At 34.4% G+C, this 26581-nt stretch overlaps 1 protein-coding gene across 1 annotated transcript in view; it reads left to right on the plus strand.

The window, feature by feature from the left end:
- Positions 1 to 4640: 4640 nt before the first annotated feature.
- UNC79 (unc-79 homolog, NALCN channel complex subunit) overlaps positions 4641 to 26581 on the plus strand; it is a 219849-nt gene continuing 197908 nt past the window's right edge. The window contains exon 1 of the mRNA XM_064486217.1: positions 4641 to 4745. Within this exon, the coding sequence (XP_064342287.1) occupies positions 4724 to 4745 (22 nt within the window). The 5' untranslated portion in view covers positions 4641 to 4723. The remainder of the gene's footprint in view (positions 4746 to 26581) is intronic.

Genomic DNA, 26581 nt, shown 5'->3' on the forward strand with positions numbered 1-26581 from the left:
TTTACATTTTTCTGATCATTAGCAATATTGAGCATTTTTTCATGGGCCCATTGGCCATTTGTATGTCTTCATTGGAGAAATGTTTGTTTAGGTCTTCTTCCCATTTTTGGATTAGGTTGTTTGTTTTTTTGTGAAACAACACACATTGTTTTGGATACAGATATACGTATATAGCTACCTTATCAAAAATTTACCCTATCCAAAATTCCAACCAATTTCAGCATTTCCTATCTCTTTTCTCTGGTTTAGTATTTTTTTTCCTTTATGAAATTATCAGTACTTAATGTACCATATATTTTACTTATTTAAAATTTTTTGGTTTGTCTTTCCCACTAAAATATTGGCTCCATGAAAGCAGCGATTTGTGTCTTCTTTGTTTATGACAGTATCCTCAAGTGCCTAGAACAGTGATTGGCATGTAATAGGTACTCAATAAGTATTTGCTGAATGAATAAATAAATAGTATAAAAATATGAGAGTTTGATTAACCACGAATTAGGTGTTTTATGGGGGCTTCTAGTGAATCGAAAATGTTTTATTTCTTAAAAGTAAAGTATCTAATGTAAATGTGACAAAATATTAAGATCTAATGGCACTGGGTAGTGGCAAAATCAATGTTTGTGATATTATTATTTTTTGATATTGTTTTCTATATTTCTATGTTGTAAATACTTCATTAAACAAAATAGGCACTAAAAAGTTTGGAGAAGATTTTTCAGAACATTACAGCATAGAACTAAAGGGAAGAGGGAATTTCAAAAATGAATAGGGAGATATTTGAAATGTTGGAATTAGTCACCAAGAGATAAGATAATTGTAACTGACTATTAGGAAATCATTAGTGACTATTGAAAGAACCTGTTTCAGCAAGGAGATGATAATAGGTGGGATGCTGAGGAAATGGAGGCAGTAGGTGGAGAAATGGAGATCACCTATTCAGTGTGATGACAAGTACACCTTTTCCAGGATGGAAAATTTATTCATGTTTGTGAGCAGAATGGAACAAGCCATTGGAAAGTAAGGACTTAAAATGCTGGAAAGAGAGAAGACAGTTAATGGGGACATTTGTAATTAGAGGCATAGATCATGAAGAAAAGTTCACTTCACTTGGCAGTGAAGAGATGCACTACTTCTGAAATAGAAGAAAAGAAAGAGAAAGGTTGATACAGTTAGGTGGAGACAAAGAGAAGGAAAGGTGAGGGAGTTCATATTTATTTCTTTGAAGCAGTAAGTCAGGATATCTGTTGGAATGGAGAAACTGGATAATGAATATGGTTCAGATTAGTGAATTAGCCCAATTGATATGTTAGATAGTTGAAGTTGTTAAGAGCCTAGCTTGATGATTAAGGTATCAATTATATGGATAATTTCAGGCTTTGAAGGATTTGAGAGTCAGAACTAACCTTAATGGAATGGGTGCATTTGAATGGCTTGGACAGTAATACTAATAAAAGCAAACACTCATATGTGTGCCAGGCATTATTCTAGATTCTCATATGTCATTTGACATGTGCCAGGGATTGTTCTAGATTCCTTATGTGCATTCATTTAATCCTGACAACAGCTTTGATGTAGCTATGTTATTATGTGCATTTTACAAATGAGGAAATTGAGAGAGAGGGGAGAAACTTGCTAAAATTCATACTCAGGCAGAGTTGGAATTCAAACCCAGGTTGTCTAACTCCTGGGTCCATTCCCCTTAACTGTATTATACTCTCTCAATGAGGTAGTAGGAGGTTTAACCGATGACAAACATCAGCGTTAAAAAAGTAGGCAAAGAGAGAGTAACACACTTTATTGTTTCTGGGTTATCCAAGACACCATTTAAAAAAATTCAATTATTGTTTTCTTTTTCAAAGCCTTCGAGTCTCCCAGAAATTTTTGAATAAATCATTTATGAATAAATCACACCTTTTCTTGATATTTGTTCACACACACACATTTTTTTTTTAAAAGATGCATCCAACAGTTTTCATCTTCATTTAGATAACCAAATGTAATGGGTTGGCTCAATGCTTTGTATTTCAAAGTACTTTCTTTTATAGTTCAAAATTTCTCTTTTTCTTAAGTTGCTGTTAAAAATGTGCGACTTCTGATCGGAAATTTAGTTTTATTCAAGGCTAAATAAAAGAGTTTTAGAACATCATTTTAATTGCTCCCAGCAAACCAATGATCTTAGTTTCAAATTCAAATTCCCTGAAAGGATGATCGTTGGGCACAGTTTTTACATCAGGCCATCTTACAGGGGGAGGAACATGCAGGCCTAGGGACTAACAGGGACCAAGATATTGAGACAAGAGTGATCCTACAGTTTTCAAGGAGCACCCTCAGGGTCGCTGGAGCCAAGAGACTGGGAAAAGATGAGGTCAGAGGGGTGATGGGATTCGGGAAGGAAAGACCATTCAGGCTTTGTTCTCTGTTATAATGACTTTGGCTTTTACTCTGAGATGGGAAGCAGCTTGAGGGTTCTGTGAGGAGAAAAAGGATGTTCTGTCTTAGGTTTTAATAGGAATACTCAGGAAACTGTTGAAAATAGATCATGGAGTGGGGACTAGTGAGGATTCCATACAGTGAGCCATGTGAGAGGTTATGTTGGCTTGGGTCACACCAGGAGTTAGTCCAGGTTATGCGTAGTTTGAAATGCTCATTAGACATACAGTAGCAGACTGTAGTAGGGGACCAAGTCTAGAATGTAGGGAAAGGTCTGTGCTGGAGGTAAACATAGGGAGCTGTCACAGTGAAGATTGTATTCAAAGCCCCCAAATGTATATTGTTTGACCAAAGCTTGTCGAGGGAAGAACTTTTTATTGAAAAGGAAATTTGAACCCTAAAATGTTGGATCTTCTCAAGAAATAGAGGGAGTATTCTCAGCCCAGGCAGAGAAAGTAGATCCCACGGAATATCACACAACCAGGACTCCAGCCTGGGGGTAGAGACGGCACACAGGAATGACAATGGACTGAATGTTTCTTCCCCACCTCAAAATGCGTACTTTGAAATCCTAGTCCCCAAAGTGATTCTATTAGGATGTGGGTGTTTGGGAAGTGGATTGGGATTAATGCCCTTATAAAAGAAGCCCCATGGAGCTCCCTTGCCCCTTCTGCCATGTGAGGTCACATCAGAAAGCACCAGCTGTGAACCAGGAACCAGGTCCTCACCAGACACTGCATCTGCTGGTGCCACAATCTTTACTTAGAAAATAATTTATTAAGAAATAATTGTCAAAGATTTATTTTGAATATTTTGTCCGTATCATATATAATTTGACATTCTTTTACCTAAACTAATGATTTGTTGTTGCTGTTGAGATGGAAAAACATTCAGTCACCACAGCATTAAAAATAATTGGTCAACTCTTTCAGTTGTTCCCATAGCTTATGCTAAACCAGTCTTTGATCATTGCTCCTCAGCTTTCAACAGCTATTTAAATTTTCTGAATTAATTAATAAGAATGGTCATAATGGTTGGCACTTGTATAGTACTTTAATTTTAAAATGGATTTCACATCTATTATATCACTTGATTCACCTACTAACTCTTTACGTGACAGGGCAGGTTTTATTGTTCCCATTTCACAGAAGAAACTGAGGCTTAGGGAGGTTAGAATTGGTCCTAGAATGAGTAAGTGGTAGAACTGAGTCTTGAATCTGATTCTTCCTGACTCCTAGTCCAGGCTCAGAATGTCTTTGCACTCTGTAGTTGATTCTTTAAGTGGTTTCCTATTAATATGCTTGATGTGTTTCCATTGCCTTCTTTTTCTATTGGGTTTGTTTGGTTTCCTAGCAGAGGGCTTCCTAACGTGCCTATCTCCCTCCTGGGTGGTTGCATGGGAGCACACCTAGGTTCGTCCTGTTTCCAATTCTGCATTTTCCTTTTCTGTGGCCCTTCCAGGTTCACCATCCGTGGAAATCTCCTCATTCTCTAGACTCGACTTCTGTCTAAAGTCTTCTCACAGCCCCCTGGCAGTGGGACCTCCCATCCTAATCATCAGCAGGCGAGCCCATCAGAGAGGGGAGACAGAGGGCATGGACCGCAGCACGCTGGGAAGCCATGCTGACGATTACTTCTGCATTTCCTTTCTCGCGGTCCTCAGGAGCATCCTCGCCGCCCTCCGGCCCCGGCTCTCTCCAGCCCGCCCCGGATCCGCCTCCCCCTTCTTCCTCCCGGAGGCTGAGACGAAGCGTGGGACGCACCTGTGTCCCTCTCCGGTCACCCCGTTGAGGCACTGGGGGCTGCTCCCGGAGCAAGATTTACAGGCCCGGAGAACGCCAATGGGAGATCCAAATGGTCGGGGACTCCGGCACTTTAAGAGGCTTTTCTCTGGGAAACACCCGTCCTCTCCGTGCGCCTTATGAATGGAAATACTCCTCCCCCGGTCGAGCCCATTTTCCCATTTCACCAGGAGCCGCAGCTTGCTCTCTCCTTTCGGTCTCCCCGCCCACATCAACGCGGGCAGCTCCAGGAGGGGACGGACAGGAAGCCTTTGGCCGCCTATTAAATCCCACCCATTTCTCCGGGGGCGATTTCCTAACCTTCCGGGACCGAATTCTGCAATTTGATGTGCGTTTTGTCCGAATGGTAGCGACACGGGCCTAAGGGAGGGGGAAAGCGAGGGGGTGGGGGGTGGGGGGTATGCGCTCTTTTCCTCGCAACATCGCTGGCGGAGCGAGGGAGCTCACACGACACAGATTTTGGGGCAAAGCCTTTCCATCTGGACAGCACCATGTCCACCAAAGCGGAGCAGTGTAAGTAGCAGCCGGCCCGGCGTTCCGGCCCGGCCTCCGGCTGGGAGCTATTGCAGTTGCGGCGTTTGCGGCTGCTGGGAGACCTTGGCATCGTTCTGGTGCGGGGGTGGGGGCTGAGGTTGGGGCGGGTGGGGTCTGGGGGGTGGAAGAGAAGGTGGGGGAGGGTGGACGTTAATGGGAACGCGGCGCTGTCCACGGTGCTGAAAATTTATGCGGGCTTCCTCGGCTTGTGGTGGGGCTTCGCAAGACTGAAAGACCCTGCGAAATGAAATTAAAATGGGGTCATTTCTCGGCAAAAAGAGGCCTCGTATCTTTCAGATAAACATTTCTGTATCTCTTGTTGGAGTGGGGGAAGGGGGGCAGCGGCAAATCAGGGGCGGGGAACTGCCAGTGCAACCAAAGCCAGCCTGGCCTTCTGAGCATGCCCAGTTCTCGGTGCTGGAGCCATAGGGGAGTTTGAGTCTGCAGTTTCCACTTTGGGTTGGAGAGGCAAGAAGGCAGAGAAGGGGGAGGGAGCCGAGAGCCAGGCAGAATTCTCGATTAAGTGTGAGGAAAATCAACTTAGGAATATCAACTCCAGGGCTAAAACCAACCACAACCATAGGTTAAAGCAAGAGTCGGTGCTTGCAAGAAAGTGAAAGAGGCTCTGGAAAGATGATCTAATTATTTTTCCAAAGAGATTTCCTTTGTAGGGCAGCTCACACAAACTATAACAGATAGCAGGAGGATTTTAGTTGTCCCAGTAATGACTGGCTGTGTGTTTGGTTGGAAACAACCTGCTAACTCCTTGTGAACATTCGAAGTTTCTAATAGACTCCCTATAGCCTCTCCTATTGCAGTGTGCATTAGGCCTTTGGTATGTACTTGGTGGATTGATTAATGTGAAACCTTTTCTTGAGTGCACTTGAAGGATTCAGGAACTTAAACTTCTGATTGTAAATAAAAAATATATATTTTTTAAGCAATGAGTTTGAATTTTTAAACAAATATACCAGAACCTGTTCATCTAATTGACTCTTGTTTCTTTCAAAGCTGTACACAGTTATGTTGCTAACGCTGTCACTACTTGAAAGTGTTTTTAATTCTTCTTTGGAATGGCTATTAAAGCCATTTTGTGAAAAACCGAAAACAGTAGTCTCATTTTTGTTGGAAGTAACTTGTGTTTGATAAAATGGAGTATGTCACTTATTCACCAGATAGGTTAAATGAACTGAAGACTCATAGAATTCCCACACTGATGATTCATTAGAGATCCTTTATGTTCACCTACTATCCAGCGCTTGTACCTCTTAACAATTTTTAAAATTTGAATCTGGAACACCTGAGTTTGAATCCTAGTTCTGTCATTTACTATTTGACCTTGGGCAAAATGATTGACTTCTCTGAACTTTATTTCCTCATCTGTAAACCTGGGGTAATAACGCTGATGGGGTTATTGTGATTGTGAATGAGAGAATACACATGAAATGTTGAATAATGAGCCCCACATATAGCAAGTACTCAATAAATGATAGTTATGATACTGACAGTTATTTCCCACTTATTAGTTCATCTCTTTTAAATTATTACGAAGTTCTTTTGTGATTTTTTTGCCTGTTTTGGAAAGTTAAATCTAAACCTCAAGGATAAATTTTGCTTCTACAGAGGTTTTTGAAAAAAATGGATGCATTATGTCGTGAGTAATGGTAACATAGTTGGAATCAGTGCAGAGCTTCCCACTTGAGGATATCACACCCTTGAAGGTTTTATTTTTGTATGGTTGTTAAAAAAAAAACACCACCTGTCATTTGCTTTTATAGTTACATATTATGTAAGTAATTTCAGGTTAAAGCCAGTGAGTATTACTGTCTTCTTCCTTGTTATATTTTGAGATGCACTGGATGCTTTGTTTTGTCTCTTTCCTGGGCAGTTAATGCCAAGATGAAAAAAATCTGTATGTGGACTTGGTTGTGTAGTGCACATTGTGTGTAGTTAAATAGTTCAGAATTTTTTTGTAAAACACATTTTTTTCCATCTGTAGATGATAGAAAGGATACCATATTTGAAGCTAGAACATGTGGATTTGAGTTTTTCATGCCCGTCTGATTAACTGTGAGACACAATTAACTGGATAATTAACTTAATAGTTTTGTGCCTCAGAATTTCCATCTGTGAAGTAAGGAATAGGAGTAGCAGTTATCTTTGTTTAGCCATTAGCTTGTTGAGAGGGCAAAGGAAGTAACATGGGAGTAGTCTGTGGAAAGGACAAGGATTCTTTGGATGTTTTTAGGTATCTTAGGGTGAAAGGAAGTTAAGAATCTTTTTTCTCTCTCTTTTACAACATGGATGCGTTAACCCACTAGTGCACATTCTAATACTTGAAAATGGAGCAAACACATAAAAGGTTGCATGGTTGCTGTTTATTAAGGGTGAATATTTTTTAATAAAGAGAAGTTGCAGATCCGTGATATTTTATCTTTACTCAGTAGAAGTATGGCTAAGAGGAAGGAGAAAGAGAAGGGAGGGACACGAGATTTTTCTATTCTACTGAATGTGAAGACCTCCAGAATGTGAGAGAAGGAGAGACTTCATTTCTTTTCTGCATTCAGGACTGTGCACAGTATCACTTGCCAGAGGACCAAGGGGGACATTGAGGCTTAATGTAATGTCAACATATTATTTCTATTACTTCTCTTCCTGAGGCCTCTTGATGTAGATAAATTTTCTTTGGTACAGGAAGTGGACATAGTTTGGTTGAGCCAGCAAGAGGAAGTACTTGCATTTCAACCAAACAAATTACGTGACTTACCTTTGAAATGTAACATATCACAGATACGTGAAAGATTATTTTATTTTTATGTAGTAGCGTTTTGTTTAATAAAATAAGTAATAATGAAGAAAGAGAGGCTAGGTTTAGTTAAGATATAGTTTGGAGCCTATTTTTATACATTCAGTCTTTTTCCTGTGCTTTGTGCAGAACATCATAACAGAAGGTGAAAGCTTCCTAGCTATTTCTCAGGCGATCGCACAAGAGTTAAAATTTTTTTCTTCTAAATGCTTCTTTTTCTTAAAGTCCAAGTTCACTGTAGTAAAAATGTTTATGTAGCTGATATAGAATGATAAAAATTTGAATTTATAGTTATTTTATTTGGGATTCTGAAGAGGAGAAAGAGCACCCCCCCCCCCCAGTTTTCCCTATCTCTTAAGAGTTAAATTGACTAATCTAGGTTACTTCAGGTGTGCTCTTTCAAAAGAAGCTTGCTTTTGATAATAACATAAGTTAAGAATCAGGGTTCTAGAATCAGACTGTTGCCTGGATTTCAATCCTGGCTCTGCTTCTTGCATTCTCTGTGACCTTGGACAAGTTAACTCAACCTCTTTAAGCATCAGTTTCATTATTTGTACAATGAGGATAGTTGTAGTTGTTGTGAAGACAAAATGAGGTGATCCATGAAAAGTGCATAGCATAGAATCCTGGCACATACTGAAGAGTTGATAAATGTCAGCTATTATTATTATCATCATCATCAAGTATAAAACCTTGTGCTTACTGCTAAAATAGGGATACTTACAAAGTTTGGATTTAGCCCTCCAGAGTGTAGCAGAAAAAAAGTAGCCACAATATTGTTTAAATTAGACATGGGCTGTTGGACTATTTTTTATTCTCCTTTCCTTGTCTCCAGGTCTCTTCCACAGCAATCAGCCTAACCCATTTTGGGTGTCAGGGGATCCCCACATGGCATGTCCTTGAGTTGATATATCTAGCACGAAACTAGCTGATCACCTAAACAGTCCATTTCTAGGGCATGAACTGCCTATTCATCACCTTTTGTGTTCTGATGACAGTGTAGCAGCTGGTAAACATAAATCATTTATATAAGTATCCCTCAAAATGTCAAATTTGGAAATTAATCTGCTGATAATTTGGGTAGAAGCTCAATATAGCTATAGAAATGGGCATGTGTGCCATTTTTAAATGTCTTTACCCTACTCAACATCTTTATCTCAGTAACTAAAAATCTTTTGATTACATTAAAACAAACACTTTAAAGTGTATAGCTGATTAGCACTATGATTTGAAGTTGAACTTGTCCCTCTCCCCTGCCATGTTTGGAGAAATCAATAGATAGTTTTATTTATTTTAACGTACATTATTTGGTAATATGACTAAAATGGAAAAGCATTTCTCCTTTGACTAACACTGCAACCTGTAGCTGTTTAGAAATCTTTGTACAGCAGCATTGCTAACTTCTTGTGGAGGAAACTCTGGTTTTATTCACATGTGTAAAAATTAGAGAGTGGCTGTTAACTGGATTTGTGATAACAAAAAGAGCATATGGTTTTTAGCTGTTATCTTACCTGATTTCTCTGCATGACTTGACACTGGCTGCTCCATTCCTTATTTAAAGTCTCTTTTTCTTCTTTCTTTGCTGGCTGTTCCTACTCAGATTTTTTTAGGGCTACTTTTTTTTTTTTCTATACTTAAAAACAGGATTCTGTTATTAGTCCTCTTTTTTTTTTTTTTTAATCCTGTAAACTCTTACTCTCATTCACTCTCATGGTATCAGTTATCACCTCTACGTGGATGACACCCAAATTCAATTTTCTAGTCTAAATGTATCTCTTGAACTATAGACCTCGATCCCTATCCAGGCATCCTATAGGCAACCAAACTCAAACTCATTGTCTTCTGTCAGATTTGTACTTCTTTTTTTTTTTTTTTTTTTTTTTATAGTACTCATTTCAGTGAATGGTACCATGATCTACCCATTCACCCAAGTCAAAAAATTGAGTCTTCCCAAACTTTTCCTACTCTCTACTATTACTATTAAGTAATCACCATGCTCTATTGATTCTAGCCCATCCACCTAAATCCCTGAACTAACTCCTTGATCTAGTTACATTGAATTATTTTTTTTCCAGTTCTTCCAATGCACCATGTTCTTTTGGACTGATATGCTTTCTTTATCCTTTGCCCTCTTCTTTGCCTTCCTAATGTTTACTTATTGTTCAGGATTTAGCATGGAAGCCCTGAGTGGTTGCCAGTCCTCCCCTCTATGCCCTAGCCATGTGCTCTCACTGTACTGCAGTAGTTAGTTTTCTTGTTAGTTGCCCTCATTTGTGTGTAGACTGTATTAAATTCATCTCTGTATCTTCAGCATGCAAATCATTGTCTAGGGCACAGTGTTTGCACAAAAACTATTTCTTGAATAAGTAAAAATGATTGAGGGTGAAGTAAATGTCTTTTATAAAGAAGGATTACATAATTACATTTTTGAATATCATTAATTTGAAGATTTCACATTTTTATTAATGTGAAGTTCTGTATTCTATACAGTGTTCATATGCTTTTCAAATGGATTTATAGGTAAATAAAAATGTAGTTGTCAGAACTACTTAAAACATATTTGCTAAATCAAATTTTATAGTATTTCTATAACAATGTACACTTTTCCTGAATGTTCATTGTATTTCTGTTCTTTTTCATTATTTAAAACTTTCTCTTGGTTTATTCAGCATAATAATTATGATTCCTAATTGGTAGACAATCTTAGCCACAGCCAGCTGGTTTTTTTTTTTTTTTGTTGTTGTTGTTGTTTGTTTTGTTTTGTTTTTAAGAGAAAGTGACAATACATCTGAAGCCAGGGACTCCTCATGCTGTAGCTTAACTTGGATCCTTTGATAATATATCTGTTCAAATTTTATGTATTGGTTACTCAACCAATAAATAGGCTTTAAGTTGGGATTTTCATTTTGCTGTATTAGCATTCATTTCTTATATTCTGAAAAGATATGGGTAGCTCTGCATAAATGAACACATATATTGGTTAGAAATGAAATGTTTATTGCATCAAAAAGTACGTTAAGCAAAAATGTATTCTTATCAATAAGCTTGCTTCCTGTAGTGTGGAAAGCTTAACTGTTTCATTTAGAATTTTTAGTTTTTTTCAATCTGTATGTTCTCTTACTGTCTTGTTTTTATCTCCTTTTGGATCTTTCAAGAACAATGCTTCTAAACAAAAATAGTATCATGTGAGTCTCATTTAGTGTTTGATGTGGAATTAAAGTGGGAGAGATATTCAGCATTTAAGGGTGTATTTCATCATCATTGGTCTCACAAACTTTGACATTAAGACAAAATTGAAAGTGTATGTGTGTGTGTGTATGTGTGTGTGTATATATATATATATTTATGTTTATATGCACATGTGTGTTTATATACATATAGATATATATAATGCTATTTTCATTTTGAGAAGAAATGAGCTTGCCTCAGAAGTGAAAATAGATAACTCCTAATTATATAACCAATTTAACATGATGGAGTTATATGTGTTTGAAACATAAGATCTCTAGAAAGGAGAGTTTAGAGATCCATTGCTTGTGCCTATTATGTGGTGAGCCCTTTGACATATATTAGCTTAATTCATTCTCATAATAGTTTTGAGAGTGAAGGATTATTATATTAGTATGGTGGTTTTATGTCTATTAAAAAAATTGAGGTATAGTCAGTTTACAGTGTTGTATTAATTTCTGGTGTACAGCATAATGTTTCAGTCATAGATGGTTTTATGTCTTAAATATTCCTCGGATCTCACTTCCTCTTTATTCTTATCATCACTATCCTAATTATGGAATATGTCATTTCTCTATTATAACAGCCTTTTAGTTTATCTCCCTGTATCTGCTTTTGTCTCCATCAAATCTATCCTCACATAGTCCTCTTAGTGACCCATCCAGAATACAGAGGCTATCATATCATTCTCTTCTTTAAAACCCTTCAGTTACTTCCTATCACCTTTGTCCCATGTTAGAGCTCTCCCTCTTTGGGAGTTGAGTGAGCTCTTCCTAGATGTTAGATTATATACTATAAATGTAGAGTAGTTGCTCATCAGTGTTGGATGATAACATGACTTAATTTTGAGCCACTTTTTACATCACACTTTAAAATGCATTCCAGGTCCTTTTTTATGTCCTCCCTTAAATGTGGCACTTGCAAAAGGACTTAATACCTTATATATACCTTTGCTAGTGCAGAGTACAGGAATCTATATTTAAAAGTGTAAAGATTCCTTTAGCTCTTGGTATTATAATGTTGAGCCTCTGGTCTGTTGAAACTGCCAGATTTGTTCCATAAGAATACCTGTTAAGCCTGTTTTCCTCCTTTCTCCACCTGTGCAGTGGAAGGTGTGGAGTTTTGCTTAACCCTGTATTAGTTTCCTGGGCTGCTGTAACAAATTACCACAAACTGGATTCATTAAAACAACAGAAATTTATTTCTCACAGTTCTGGAGGCTGAAAGTCCAAAATCAAGGTGTTGGCAAGTTCTTATTTCCTCTGCAGGCCTTCCTTGCCTCTCTCCTGGCACCTGGTGGTTGCTGGGGATCTGCGGTGTTCTTCCGCTTGTCTTCACATGGCCTGTGTCTCCTCTGTGTCTCTGTATCCAAATCTCTCTCTACTTTCTCTTATAAACACTCCAGTCATTGAATTTAGGGCCCACCCCAATCCAGGCATATGACCTCACTTTAATCTGATTATATCTACAAAGACCCTATTTCCACATTAAGTTACATTCGTGGGTACCAGGGTTTAGGACTTGAACATATCTTTTTGGAGGACACTCTTCACCTACTACCAACTAATAAATTTCATCTTTTTAGTGTTATTTCATTGTTATGTGTGATTTTAACATTCGACATAATAACCATTCCTCCATTGGTTTTGCATCAACTACCAAAATGATATGCATTCCTATATGAAATACCTAAAAAAAAATGTTGATCAGGAGAAAAGAGGTTTAAAAAAAAAAAACCACATGACATGCCATTAAATACCTTGTTTCAAGTGTCTTTGAGCCATTAATCAATACTTTTTTAAAAACAACTTTATTGTTGTATAATTTTTGTACAGTAAATTATGCATATTTCAGATTTACAATTTGATGAATTTTGATAGATGTATACACCTATGAAACCACCACCACAATCAAGATACCTAACATTTCCATCACTCCCCAAGAGGTGCAAATTTTGAACAATTGATACTTTTTAAAAAATTATAGTTGGTATACAATATTGTGTTAATTTCTGATGTACTGCATAGTGATTCAGTTATACATATATATATATATATATTCATTTTCATATTCTTTCTCATTATAGGCTATTACAAGATATTAAATATTTCCCTGTGCTACACAGTAAGACTTTGTTGTTTATCTATTTGCTATATAGTAGTATCTGCAAATCCTGAACTCCCAATTTATCCCTCTACCCCTGCTTCCCCCCTGGTAACCATAAGTTTGTTTTCTATGTCTGTGAGTCTGTATCTGTTTTGTAAATAAGTTCATTTGTGTCATTTAAAAAATTCCACATATAAGTGATATCATATGATGTTTTTCTTTTTCTGGCTTACTTCACTTAGTATGACAATCTCCAGGTCCATTTATGTTGCTGCAAATGATATTATTTTATTCTATTTTATGGCTGAGTAGTATTCCATTGTGTGTATATACCACAACTTCTTTAGGTGGACATTTAGGTTGCTTGCGTGTCTTGACTATTGCAAATAGTGCCAATATGAACATTGGGGTGCATATATCTTTTTGAATTAATGTCCCCTGTGGATATATGCCCAGGAGTGGGATTGCTGGGTCATATAGTAACTCTATTTTTAATTTTTTAAGGAATCCCTGTACTATTTTCCATAATGGCTGCACCAAACTACATTCCCATCAACAGTGTAGGAGGCTTCCCTTTTCTCCACATCCTCTCCAGAATTTATTGTTTGTGGACTTTTAAATCATGGCCATTCTGACTCGTGTGAGGTGATACCTCAGTTCTGATTTGCATTTCTCTGATAATTAGTGATATTGAGTGTTTTTTCATGTTTCCATTGATCATTCATATGTCTTTTTCTTTTTTTTTTCTTTTTTTAAAATTGAGTTATAGTCAGTTTACCATGTTGTATCAATTTCTGATTCATATGTCTTCATTGGAGAAATGTTTGTTTAGGTCTTTTGCCCATTTTTTGATTGAGTTGTTTGTTTTTTTTGTTATTGAGTTATATGGGCTGTTTGTATATTCTGGAAATTAAGCCCTTGTCAGTTGCATCATTTGCAAGTATTTTCTCTCATTCCATAGGTTGTGTTTTCATTTTGTTTATAGTTTCCTTTGCTGTGCAAAAGTTTATAAGTTTGATTTGGTCCCATTTGTTTATTTTTGCTTTTATTTCTATTGCCTTAGACTCACCTAAGAAAACACTGCTATAATTTATGTCAGAGAATGTTATGCCTGTATTTTCTTCTAGGAGGTTTAGTGTCTTGTCTTACATTTAAGTCTTTAAGCCATTTTGAGTTTATTTTTATATATTGTGTGAGGGAGTGTTCTAACTTCATTGATTTACATGTGGCTGTCCAGCTTTCCCACCACCACTTGCTGAAGAGGCTGTCTTTTTTCCATTGTATATTCTTGCTGGCTTTGTCAAAGATTTAATTGACCATAATTGTGTGGGTTTATTTCTGGGCTCTCTGTTCTTTTCCATTGATCCATATGTCTGTTTTTGTGCCAATACCATGCTGTTTTGATTATTGTAGCTCTGTAGTATTGTCTGAAGTCTGGGAGGGTTTTTCCTCCAGCTTTGTTCTTTTTCTTCAGTATTGCTTTGGTGATTCTGGGTCTTTTGTGGTTCCATATAAAATTTAGAATTGTTCTAAATCTGTGAAAAATGTCCTGGGTAATTTGATAGAGACTGCATTAAATCTGTAATTGCTTTGGGTAGTATGACCATTTTAACAATATTAATTCTTCCAATCTAAGAGCATGGGATATCTTTCCATTTCTTCAAATCATCTTAAATTTTCTTAAACAATGTTTTATAGTTCTCTGTGTATAAGCCTTTCACCACCTTGGTCAGGTTTATTCCTAAGTATTTTATTTTATTTTTTTTTTTGATATGATTTTAAAAGATATTTTAAAAAAATTTTCCTTTTCTGATATTTCACTGTTAGTGTATGTAAGAAATACAACAGATTTCTGTATGTTAATCTTGTATCCTGCTACCTTGCTGAATTTGTTTGTAAGCTCTAATAGTTTTCGTGTGGAGTCTTTAGGATTTTCTATAAATAGGATCATATCATCTACATATGTTGATACTTTCACCTCTTCTCTTTCAACTTGAATTATTTTTATTTCTTCTTCTTGTCTGGTTGCTATGGCTAGCACTTTCAATACTATTTTGAATAGTTGTGAGAGTGGGCATCTTGTCTTGTTCTGTATTTTAGTGGGAAGGCTTTCAACTTTTCACCATTAAGAATTATGAAGGCTGTTGGGTTTGTTATAAATAGTTTTTATTATGTTGAGATACGTTCAATACATTTTGGATATGACAGTTTCACAAACTACAAATCCATCCTAATGTGATACTACCTAATCCATACTTCATCAACTTGTCCATTCTCTTATTCAATAAATTTGTTGGGTGTCTGTGACGTGTCAGGCTAGAGGAGCTTACAGTTGAGTCCCCAAGGGCATTCCACTTTGTTGAGATGTATATACTCTATCTTGGGCTTTCCTTTGTTACTTGTGTCCAGATACTTCAAAGAAATAGGAAATTGAAGTGAACTTGGCATGACTTATTCACAGAGAGCCAGTACTTGCTCCTTATGACCATCATTGCACTCTCTCTCTCGTTTTTTTTTTTCCTTTTACTGTAAGCTTAAATTTTTTGTAGAGAATTTTATTGGAATCCCCTCGCCCCCATTTGACATTGTTCTTATTTTCCAGGTTTTTTTTTTTTTTTTGGCTATTGTTTTTCCTTCTTCCAAGCTAATTTTAAAATAAAGTTTAAATAGCTCCAGAAAGAAACTTAATGATATTTTTGAGTATCACATTACATGTATAAAATAACTTAGGGAGAACTGACATCTTCAGGATATTGAATCATACTGTTTCAGAACATTCTATGTCTTTCTATTTGTTTTTAAGTCTTTTTGTGCCTTTTCAGGGGTGCTTTTGGAATTTCTTGTTAAGCTTATGCTTAGTATTTAAAAATTTTTTTTTCTGTCATAATTGGGATTGAGTTGTCTTCTATATTTTTGTTTTTATACATGAAGGTTATTGATTTTTATGTCAATTTTATAACCTTACTTTACTAAATTATTTTCTTTTGGTAGTTTTCTTCTATCTGTTCTTTGCATTTTCAAGATATATAATTATATAACTGGCAAATAGAAAATAATTTAATTTTTTTCTATCCAATTCTTATATCTCTTATTATTTTTTCTTTTCTAATTGCATTGGCAAATAGCTCCAATACAATGTTAAATATAGCATAGACAGTGAATCTTATTTTGAATTTTAATAGGAAAATCTCTTGTATTTCTCTATTAAGTAAAATATTCTTTTGGGCTGAGGTAATATACTAAGGAAATATCCACTAATTCTTATTTTATTCAGTTAAAAAAACCTGAATGGTGTTGAATTTTAAGTTCATTTTCTGTATCTATGGAGAACATATGACTTCTTCTCTTAACATTATTAATATGCTGGATTGGATTTTGTCATGTTTTATTTAATAATTTTTGCAGCATTGATATTCATCCCCAAGTTAGATTGGCCCATTGTTTGTCTGTTTTCAGGTGGGTTATGGGGAGTAATTCTAGTCAGGATCTGGGAACAATGTTATGCTCACTACATAAAACGAATATGGAAGATTTTCCTCTTTTTCTATGCTCTGGAATAATTAAAGTAACATTGAGGTTTTCTAATCTTTAAAAGTTTGTTAGGGTTCCTCTGTGAAACCATCTGGCCTGGTGTTTTTTTGTAGTGGAACTTTTTAACTTCTTTCTCTATTTCCTCTATGACTCTTGTTCTATTAGACTTTCTGTTTCTACTGGGGTCAATTTTGGTAAGTTTTATTTCTGTAATTATTTTTTCTTTTCATCTGAGTTTTCAAATTTATTTGTATAGAACTATGAAAATCTTTTAGAAAATTTAAAATTTTCCTTATTTTTGATGTTTATTTTCTTCTTGTCATTTCTTTTTTTCTTGATTAAAGTATATTCAGTTATAATGTGTCAGTTTCTAGTGCATATCACAGTGTCCCAGCCATACATTATATACATACATTCATTTTCTTATTCTTTTTCATTAAAGGTTATTATAAGATATTGGATATAGTTTCCTGTGCTAGACAGAAGAAGTTTGTTTTTTATTCTTTTTTTCCTCCTTGTTATTTCTAATGTTGTGTATTTGTGTTTTCTCTCCCCATCCCCATCTCCTTTTTAAAGAATTTAGTTAGTGGTTTGTCTATTTTGTTAAGTTCTTTTCTGAGGAAACAGTTTTGGATTTATTTATTAATTTTTTTTGTTTGTTTCTAAATTAATTTCTACTTTTATTATTAATTCCCTTTTCCCCAGATTAAAAAAAAATTGATGTTCTTTTTCTAGCTTTTTGAGTTGGGTGTTTATTTGCTTTAATATTTTTGGTATAAACATTTCATGCAATATGTTTTCTTTGACACTTCCTTTAACTGTATCCTACAGATTCTGATAATGTCAGGTTTTTATTATTATTTTCACGAAGTTCTGCAATTTAATTTTGTATTTTGCCTTTGGCCCAAGTGTTGTTTAAAAGTGTGCTTGTAAATTTCCATGTGGAAGGGCACTTTTGTTTTTTATTTTATTATTTTGTGTGTGTTTCCATTTCCTTTTTTAATTGAGGTATAATTCATGTATAATGTTAGTTTAAGGTGTACAATATAATTTAGTATTTGTGTGTATTGTGACATGGTTACCACAGTAAGTCTAGGTAATATCTTTTTGTTACTGATTTCTAGTTTTACTGTGTTATAGTTGGAGGATGATATTTGCATTATTTCTATTCTCTGGAAATTATTGAGCTTTTCTCTATGGCTAAGATTAGGTCAGTTCTTCTGAATGTTCCACATATACTTGAAAAGAAATTGTAATCTCTATTATTGGGGTTCAGAGTTTTGATATAGATCTAAAAGATCCATGTTATTTGTTGTTTTGGTCTTCTATACCTTTATTAATTTTTAGTCAGCTTGATCTTAGATTGTGAGAGGTATGTTAAATTTCCTATTAATAGTGTGTTTCTGTCTGTTTCTCCTTGCATCTCCTGTAGGTTTCTTCTTAATGAAAATTATTGCTGTGTTATTGGTTGCATAAATATTAATAACTGTAATATCTTCATTGTGAGTTGTAGCCTCAAGCATTATGAAGTGGCCTTTTTAATATATTGTAATGCTTTTTGGTCTCAATTCCACCTTGTCAGATATCAAGATTAAGACCCCTGTTTTCTTTTTATTTGTGTTTGCCTGATATATCTTTCTCCATCCTTTTATTTTTAACTCTTCTGAATCTCTTTGTTTTAGGTATGTCTCTTGTATTCTGCATAGTGTTGGATTTTGATTTATTAGCCAATCTGAAAATCCTTTTCTTTCAGTAGGTGAGTTAAGCTCATTTACATCTATGATATGATTAATATATTTGGCCTCAGTTCTATCATATTGTTTTACTTTTCTGTCTTTTGTATCTACACTTTTTCATTATACAGTTGATTTTATCAGCTTGTTCGTTCTATTGGTTAACTTTATACTAATACTTTTCTATAATACCATTAGTTCACTTTTTTTGTTTTGGACTTACTGTTTTCCTACATTGAACAATATTGAAATTAGCTGGTAACCTCTTCTCCCTTGCTACTTCTATCCCAGTATCCAATCTAAAGTAATATCTTACCAATTCCAATTAACATCTATTGGACAATCATATCCATATACACTCTGTATTCCCCGACCCCAATTTTTGATAATTATTCTGTATCTACTACATTCTCTCCTTTATAACCATAGTTTATCTTTGTTCTATAGGTATATTTGTATTTAATGCTTACCAATGATTCTTATATTACGGTCTCTCAGTCTCTTTTGTTGTCTGAATATTCTTTTCTAATAAATTCCTTAGGAAGGGCTCACAGAATCAATGTACCTCAAGTTTTGGCAAGTTTATAATAGTTTGTTTGCAGCTTTTCACTTGGAGGTCAGTTTGGGTAGGTATAAAATCCTTGATTCATATTTCCCTTCCTTGAGTGTCTTAAATTTGTTCTGCCATGTTCTTTGGGCATTAGGAATTGGTTGTAAAGTCTGGGGGCAATCTTGTTTTCTTATCCTTATTAGTGTTGTGGCCTTTTTGCCTGGTTGCCCAAATGATGTTTTATTTTCTTTTTAAAGTAGTTTTTTTTGATCTTCCATTGTAATATTTTATTGTGTATTTTTTCTGAACATAAAGTGTCCTGCTTAGCAGAACAATTGTGAGGTAGTCTTCATTATAAGAAGGTTGAAAAAATTAAGTTGCCTTCAAATACTATTTTGATTTTACCTTTAAAGTAGTTTTAACAGTAATATGATTCAGTGTTGGTCATGCTGAAATGGTTGTGTTGTATCCTTTCAATATGTATTTCAAGATTTTTAAAAAACTTTTCAGAAATTATTCTAGAATTATAGTTTTAATATTTATTTTGGTCCATTGTTTGACATTCTTTTTTGTGATCCCTATCATATGTATGTTGGGTGTTTTTTGCTTATCTTCTGTGTGGATCACTTTCTATTGAATGATTTTCAAATCTCTTTCTGCATTTCTTTTGAGTTATTTAAGAGCCACCCGTGCAGTATACTTTTATTAGTCTATGTATGAACTATTCAATTCATGGTGATTCCACATGTATATATATATTTAGTTCTTAACTTGAGATGTCAAATATAAATAAAATTGACACTATTCAGTTGAATATTACCTTATTTCTCATAAATCTGAATTCATTCATTATAAGTAAGTACAAGCAGTGACTACATCATTCTGTCTTCTAGTGTAGACATGCCCAAGTACCTACGTATTAGAGTTCATGTTATTTTCTCTTTTTTCATTATAGAAATAGTCACATATAATAAAAGTCACCCATTTTTAAAGCACAGTTTAATGAATTTTGCTAAGCAGATAGAGTCATGTAACCACCACCTTAACAAGTATATGAAATAGTCCTCTTAAGAAGATTCTTTGTGCCCCTTTGCTCTTGATCTCCTTCCTCTGCCCAGCCCTAGGCAGACATTGATCTGCTTTCTGTCACTGTAGTTTGCGTTTTCTAGAATTTCATAAAAATAGAACATTCAGTACATAGTCTTTTCTGTTTGAATTCTTTTATTTAATGTTTTTGAGATTCGTTCATGTTGTTATATGTATTAATATTTTGTTCCTTTTTATTGCTCTGTAGTATTCCGTGATATGCATGTTTTATTTGGGTTGTTTTCAGTTTTTGGCCATTATGAATGATGCTTCTAAAATATCTGCATCCATGTTTTCATGGTGGCATGTTTTTATTTCTGTAGGGTGACTACCTAGGGATGGAATTGCTTGACAATATGGTAAATGAGAATTTAATATTATAAGTTATTGCCATATTGTTTTGCAAAGTGGCTGTAACATTTTGCATTCCCACCAACAATGTAGGAGAGATTTCCAGCTGCTCCACATCCCATCCTCACCAACCACATCAACACTTGGTATTGACAGTCTTTTTAACTTTAGTTATTCTAGTGTGTGTGTAGTTGTATTTCATTGTGGTTTTAATTAGCATTTCTCTGAGGACTGGTTTAACATGTTTTCATGTGTTTATTGGCCATTTGTATGTCTTCTTTTGGGAAATGTTTGTTCTAATAACGTATCCATTTTTATTAGCTTTTTTGGTTAGTCTTCTTACTGAGCTGCAAGACTTCTTTATGTATTTTGAATAGAAGCCCTTGGTTTTTAAAAGTTTTGCTTCTGGTCTGTGGCTTACCTTTGTCTTTTCTTAACTGTGACTTTTGAGAAGTGAAACTTTTAAACCATGAAGTCTGTTTTATCATTTTTTTTTCTTTTATCATTTGTGCTTTTGCTCTCCTGTTTAAGATATCTTTGCCTAACTGAAAATCATAAAGATTTTTTTCCCAGTGTTTCTTTTAGAAATGCAATAGTTTTATCTCTAACATTTAGGTCAATGAACATTTTTGAGTCACTTTTTATGTATGGTATGAGGTAAGACTTAAAGTTCACTATTTCTGTATACAATATCCAGTTGCCCCAGCACCATTTGTTATAAAAATCATCTTGTCTCCATTGAATTACTTTGGTACCTTTGTTGAAAATCAATTGACCATATAAGTGTGGGTCTATCTCTGGACTCCATTCTGTTCATCCATCTATATGTCTATCCTTACGCCAGTGACATACTATCTATATTTTGTAAGTTTATAGTAAGCCTTGAAATTAAGTGGTGTACGTCCTCCAACTTTACTGTTATTTTTCAAAATTATCTTAGCTATTTTAGGTCCTTTATTTTCTTATATAAATTTTATAATCAACTTTTCATTTTTTTAAAAAGAAGCTTATTTGGATTTTGGTTTATAGATCAATTTGGGGAGAATTACTCTCTTAACAACATAGTCTTCTAATCCTTGGAATGATATGTATGTACACTTATTTAGGTCTTGTTTAATTCCCCTTTGTAATGTTTTGTAGTTGTCACATCATTCATTAAATTTATTCCTAAGTCTTTTTGTGGATGAAGTTTTTTCAAATTTCATTTTCTAATTATTTGGCATTAGTAAAGAGAAATACAATAGATTTTCATATGTTGATCTTACATTCTGCACCGCTTAAAATGTTCACTTACTAGTCTAGTAGCTTTCTTGGGGATTTTTAAGGTTTTCAGCACACCATCATGACATCTGTGAATAAAGATTGTTTTACATCTACTTTTCAAATCTTTATGCATTTTATTTCTTTTTATTGTTTTATTGCACTGAGTAGGACCTCCTAATAATGTTAACTAAAAGTGGTCTGAGTGAACATCTTGACCTTGTTCTTAGTCTTAGGTAGAAAGCTTTGAGCCTTTCACAATATCAAAGCAAGCTTGCATTCCTGAAATAAATCACATTTAGTCATAATGTGTATCCTTTTAAAATTCTGTTGGATTCCACTTGCTAATATTTTGTTAAGGATTTTTGTGTCTATGTTCTTGAGGGTCTGTAGTCTCATTTTCTTGTAATGTCTTTGTCTGGTTTTGGTATCAGGGTAAAACTGGCCTCATAAAATGAATTGGGAAGTGTTCCCCTTTTCTACATTTTCTCAAAGAGTGTATAGAATTGATATTAATGTTCCCTTAAGTGTTTGATAAAATTGATTGACCTTTGAAGCCATCAGGCCCTGAAAGGTTTTTTTTTCTTTAAAAAAGTTTTAAATTTTTAAATTCAGTTTTTCTAACTGATAGAGAACTCTTTGAAAATTTTTTGTTGTTGCTTTAGTTTATTCTTGGTCAGTTTTGTTATTTGTGTCTTTCAAGGAATTTGTCCATTTTGACCATTTGACAGATCTGTCCAGTTGTCCATTTATTGTTATAGAGTTGTTTGTAATAATCCCTTATTATCCTTTTTATATCTGTAGAATCTGTTACTGTGTTTCTCTTTTATTTGATATTTCTGATATGGCATTTTATGTGTCTCTTTTTTTTTTCCTTGATCCATCTGGTTAGAGGTTTATCAATATTATTGATCTTCTCAAAGAACCAGCATTCTATTTTGATTATTTTCTTAATTATTTTTTTTTCTGTTTTATTGATTTCTTCCCCTATTTGTACTATTTCCTTGTTTTGGTTTGCTTTGGGTTTGATTTGCTCTTCTTTTTCTATCTTATTAGAGTGAAAGTTATTGATTTGAGACCTTTCTTGTTTTTGAATGTAGTCACTTTTGCTTTAAAAAGTGAATTTTTTTGTAAGCCCTGGTTTAGTTGTACTTCACAAATTTTGATATCGTTCATTTCATTATTGTTCAGTTCAAAATATACTATAATTTATCTTGTAATGTTTTTCATTGACCCAAAGTTTCTTTAGAAGTGTGTTGCTTAATTTCCAAATGTTTGGCATTTTGTCTGATTAATTTATTGTTTTTTACTTCTAACTGAATTCCATTTTTTGTTAGAGAATATGTTCTGTATGATTCAATATTCTGACATTAATTGAGACTTGTTTTATGGCCGAAAATATGGTCTATATTGATGAACATTCTATAAGCATTTGAAAAGAATCTGTATTCTGCAGTTGTTTGATGTGTTCAAATCCTCTATGTCCTTGCTGTTTTTTGTCTGGTTTTTCTGTCAGTTGCTGATAAAAGCATATTGCAATTTCTAACTATGATTATGGAACTGTTTATTTTTCCGATTAATAGTGTCATTTTTTTTTTTTTTTTGCTTCTTGTGTTTTGAAGGTCTTATATTGGGTTCATGCTCATTTATGATTGTTATATTTTCTTGTTGTATCATCCATTTTGTCATTATGAAGTGTCTTCTCTATCCTTGTTAATGTAGTTGGAATCTGTTTTATCTAATACTAATAATGCTACTCTAGCCTGCTTTTGCTTACTGTTTGTGTGCATGCATTTTCTATCCATTTCCTTTCAATTATAATGTACATCCTTAATTTTCACAATTAACTTACAGTTAATAATGGACTGCTTTATTTAAAATGTAGAAACTTTTCAACCATATCATCTCATATCTCTCTTTATTTTATATTTATATGTAATACATAGACATATGTTACATATCCCACAGAACAATGTTATGACTTTAATTTTAAATTTGTATGGTTAATAAGGAAATTAAGAGGAAGAAGAGAAAATACTCTCTTGTATGTACCAAGAAACTTGCTATTTCTGATTTTCTAAGGATCCAGATTTCTATCTGGTATTATTTCTCTTCAGCCCAAAAACTTCCTTTAGCCTGTTTTTGTAGTGCAGTTCTGCTTATGACCAAATTTCTTAGTTTCTTTTGTCTGAAAATGTCTTTATTTTGCTTTTATTCTTGAATAATATTTTTGCTGAGTATAGATAGAATTCTGCTTTAACAGCTTTTCATTTTCTTTCAGTACTTTAAAGATATTATTCCATCTGGCTTTCACGGCTTCAGAGGAGAATTCAGCCATCAGTTGTATTATGCCCATAACATGCATGTAATATATTGTTTTTCTCTTGCTGCTTTCAAGATATACTGCTTATCTTTGACTTCCATAGTTTGAGTATCATATGGGCTTCTATTGGCATAGGCTGCTAGATGTTATTCTGTTTGATGTTTGCTTATCATTTTGTGTCTGAAATTTCTGTCTTTTATCAAATTTGGGGAAATCTTTGACTATTATTTCTTCAAATACTTTTTCTACCCCATACTTTCCATCTTCTTTTTTTGATATTCCAATTACATATCCTTAATTTTACTGTTTGATGTTATCTAACAGGTCTCTGGACTCTGTTCACTTTTTCCTCCAATCTTTTTTTTTCCCCTCTGTTCTTCACCTTGGATACTTTCTATTGCTCCTTTTTCAAGTTCGCATACTCTTTCCTCTGTCATGTCCATTTGACTATGAAGTCCATCAAGTGAATTTTTTTTCCAGAAATTATATTTTTCAGTTTTAGAATTTCCATTTTAGTCTTCACATTATTTTTATTTTTCTGCTGAGACTTCTCATTTCTCTGGTGAAAGTTTCATGTGCTGAAAGTGTGTTTTGTTTTACTTCATTGAGGATAGTTATCGTAGTTGCATGTACCTTGTCTCTTAGTTCCAACCTCTGTTTTGTTTCATGATAGAACTAGACTAATTTTCTCTTCTTCTGAGAATGTGTTTCACTTTCTTGATTCTTCATGTGTTGGATAATTTTGGATTGTGTCCTGAACATTATGAATATTAAGTTGTGGAGACTTTGAATTCTGTTATTTCTCACTGGTGAATAGTGTTTCCTTTGTTTTAGTAGGTCATTTTCTTGGCTGGGTTTGAACTATAAATTATGTTCCTTATGCAATAACTTCTGACCCTGTTCAGATCTTTTGCCTTTCGTTGGGCTGCTTTGAGGGGTCAGTCAGAGAGGTGGATTCCCTCACTCTCTTTAACATTCATGGTTTGCCAGTTTTCCTTTTCTGTTTCCCCAGACCAGAAAGCTTGTGGGTTATTCTATGTCTGCTCTCACCACTGTGCACACTTCATGGGCTGCACTTAGCCCCAGGCCCATGGAGATGGGAACTTGCTGGTATAGCTGCTTGTCTTCCCTCCTGCTTGGTAGCCACAATTCCCTTAGCTGAGCCCATCTGCTTCTGCCCATTCTCCTGTACCTTCAGGCAGTTGCTTTTTCATTTATCCAAGCTTTGTAGTTGCTTTCTGTGAGAGAAAGAGGGATTGTTGGTAGAGGTTTATTTTGTCATAACCAAAAGCCTCTTCATTTTTTTAATTCTTATTTTTTATTGAAGTGTAGTTGATTTGCAATGTTAGTTTCAGGTGTACAGCAAAGTGATTCAATTACACATATACATACATACATACATATATATTTTTTCAGTTTCTTTTCCATTATGGCTCATTATAAGAAATTGAATATATATAGTTCTCTATGCTATACAGTAGGTCCTTGTTTTTTTTTTTAAATCTATTTTATATATAGTAATATGTATCTGTTAATCCCAGACTCCTAATCTATCCCTCCTCAAATTTTCCCCCTTGGTAACCACAGTTTGTTTTCTGTGTTTGTGGGTCTACTTCTGGTTTGTGAATAAAATTTGTATTTTTTATTTTTAGATTCCACTATGTGTGATTTGTCTTTCTCTGCCTGACTTGCTTCAGTTAATATGATAATCTCAAGGTTCATCCATGTTGCTGCAAATGGCATTATTTCATTCTTTTTTATGGCTGAGTAATATTCTATTTATATATATACCACATCTTCTTTATCCATTTCTTTTTTATTTTAAGAATTTCTCCTTTCTGTGTTTTAATTTTCTTAAGCACTATCCATTGTATTTATTTACTCCTATGATTCTACTTTAAAAATATTTTAAAAATATTTTAAAATTTAAAAAATATTTAAATTATTTAAATTAAAAAAATATTTAAAAAATATTTTAAAAATGTTTCTTCTTTTATTTCTAATTCTCTCCAGAGTTCTTTCACCTTGCTTTTCAAAATCTCTCTTTTCTCTAGTCACCTAGTTTCAGTGTGTTAATAACACAGCTTCAATCACTTTCTTAATTTCTTTTAGCTTGTTTTGAAATATTAGGTTACAGTTTTCATCTGCTTAGTGCATGTGTCTCTGCTTATTGTCTTTCTCCTATGATAAATTCATATGGGATTTTCTGTTGCTCAGTTTTTAGGTGAAATAGATTTTTCTATAACTTTAGGACAGAAGGATGGGTCAGGATAACTTTAGGGTTCCTCTTCTATTTTTCTTTTTTCTTTTTTGTGCAAAGTGATAAAAAATATATTCATGTACTTTCTGATACTTGCTTTCTTTGATTTCTTCCCCACTTTTTTTTGTTGTTTTTTGGGGGGAGGTAATTATTTTTACTTATTTATTTATTTTTAGAACATGTACTGAGGATTGAGCCCAGGACTTTGTGTATGCTAAGCATGAGCTTTACCACTTGAGTTGTACCCTCCCCATTCTTCCCTACTTTTATCTGGACTTTATTCCTCCTTTTCATCTAATATCCTTACACTGTTCAGTTGGGATTCTATTCCCAGCAGTTTCTTCTGAGTGCAGAGCTTTATCTTGAAGGTAACCTTGGTTTGTTAGATTTTAGAGGTAAGAGTCTGCTCCATAACTATCAGATCTTACTATCTGAAGAACCCCCTTCTTGCATTGACTTCTGTTCTCCCATTGGGACAACACAGTTTTCAATGAGTACCTATGGACCATTTGGGAGTTCTCCTGACTGGAGGACCATCAGAGGCCAAACTGTCTTCCCTGTGTGTCTTCCAACATGGATGC

Source organism: Camelus dromedarius, chromosome 5 (genome assembly GCF_036321535.1).
Source record: "Camelus dromedarius isolate mCamDro1 chromosome 5, mCamDro1.pat, whole genome shotgun sequence".
NCBI lineage: Eukaryota > Metazoa > Chordata > Mammalia > Artiodactyla > Camelidae > Camelus > Camelus dromedarius.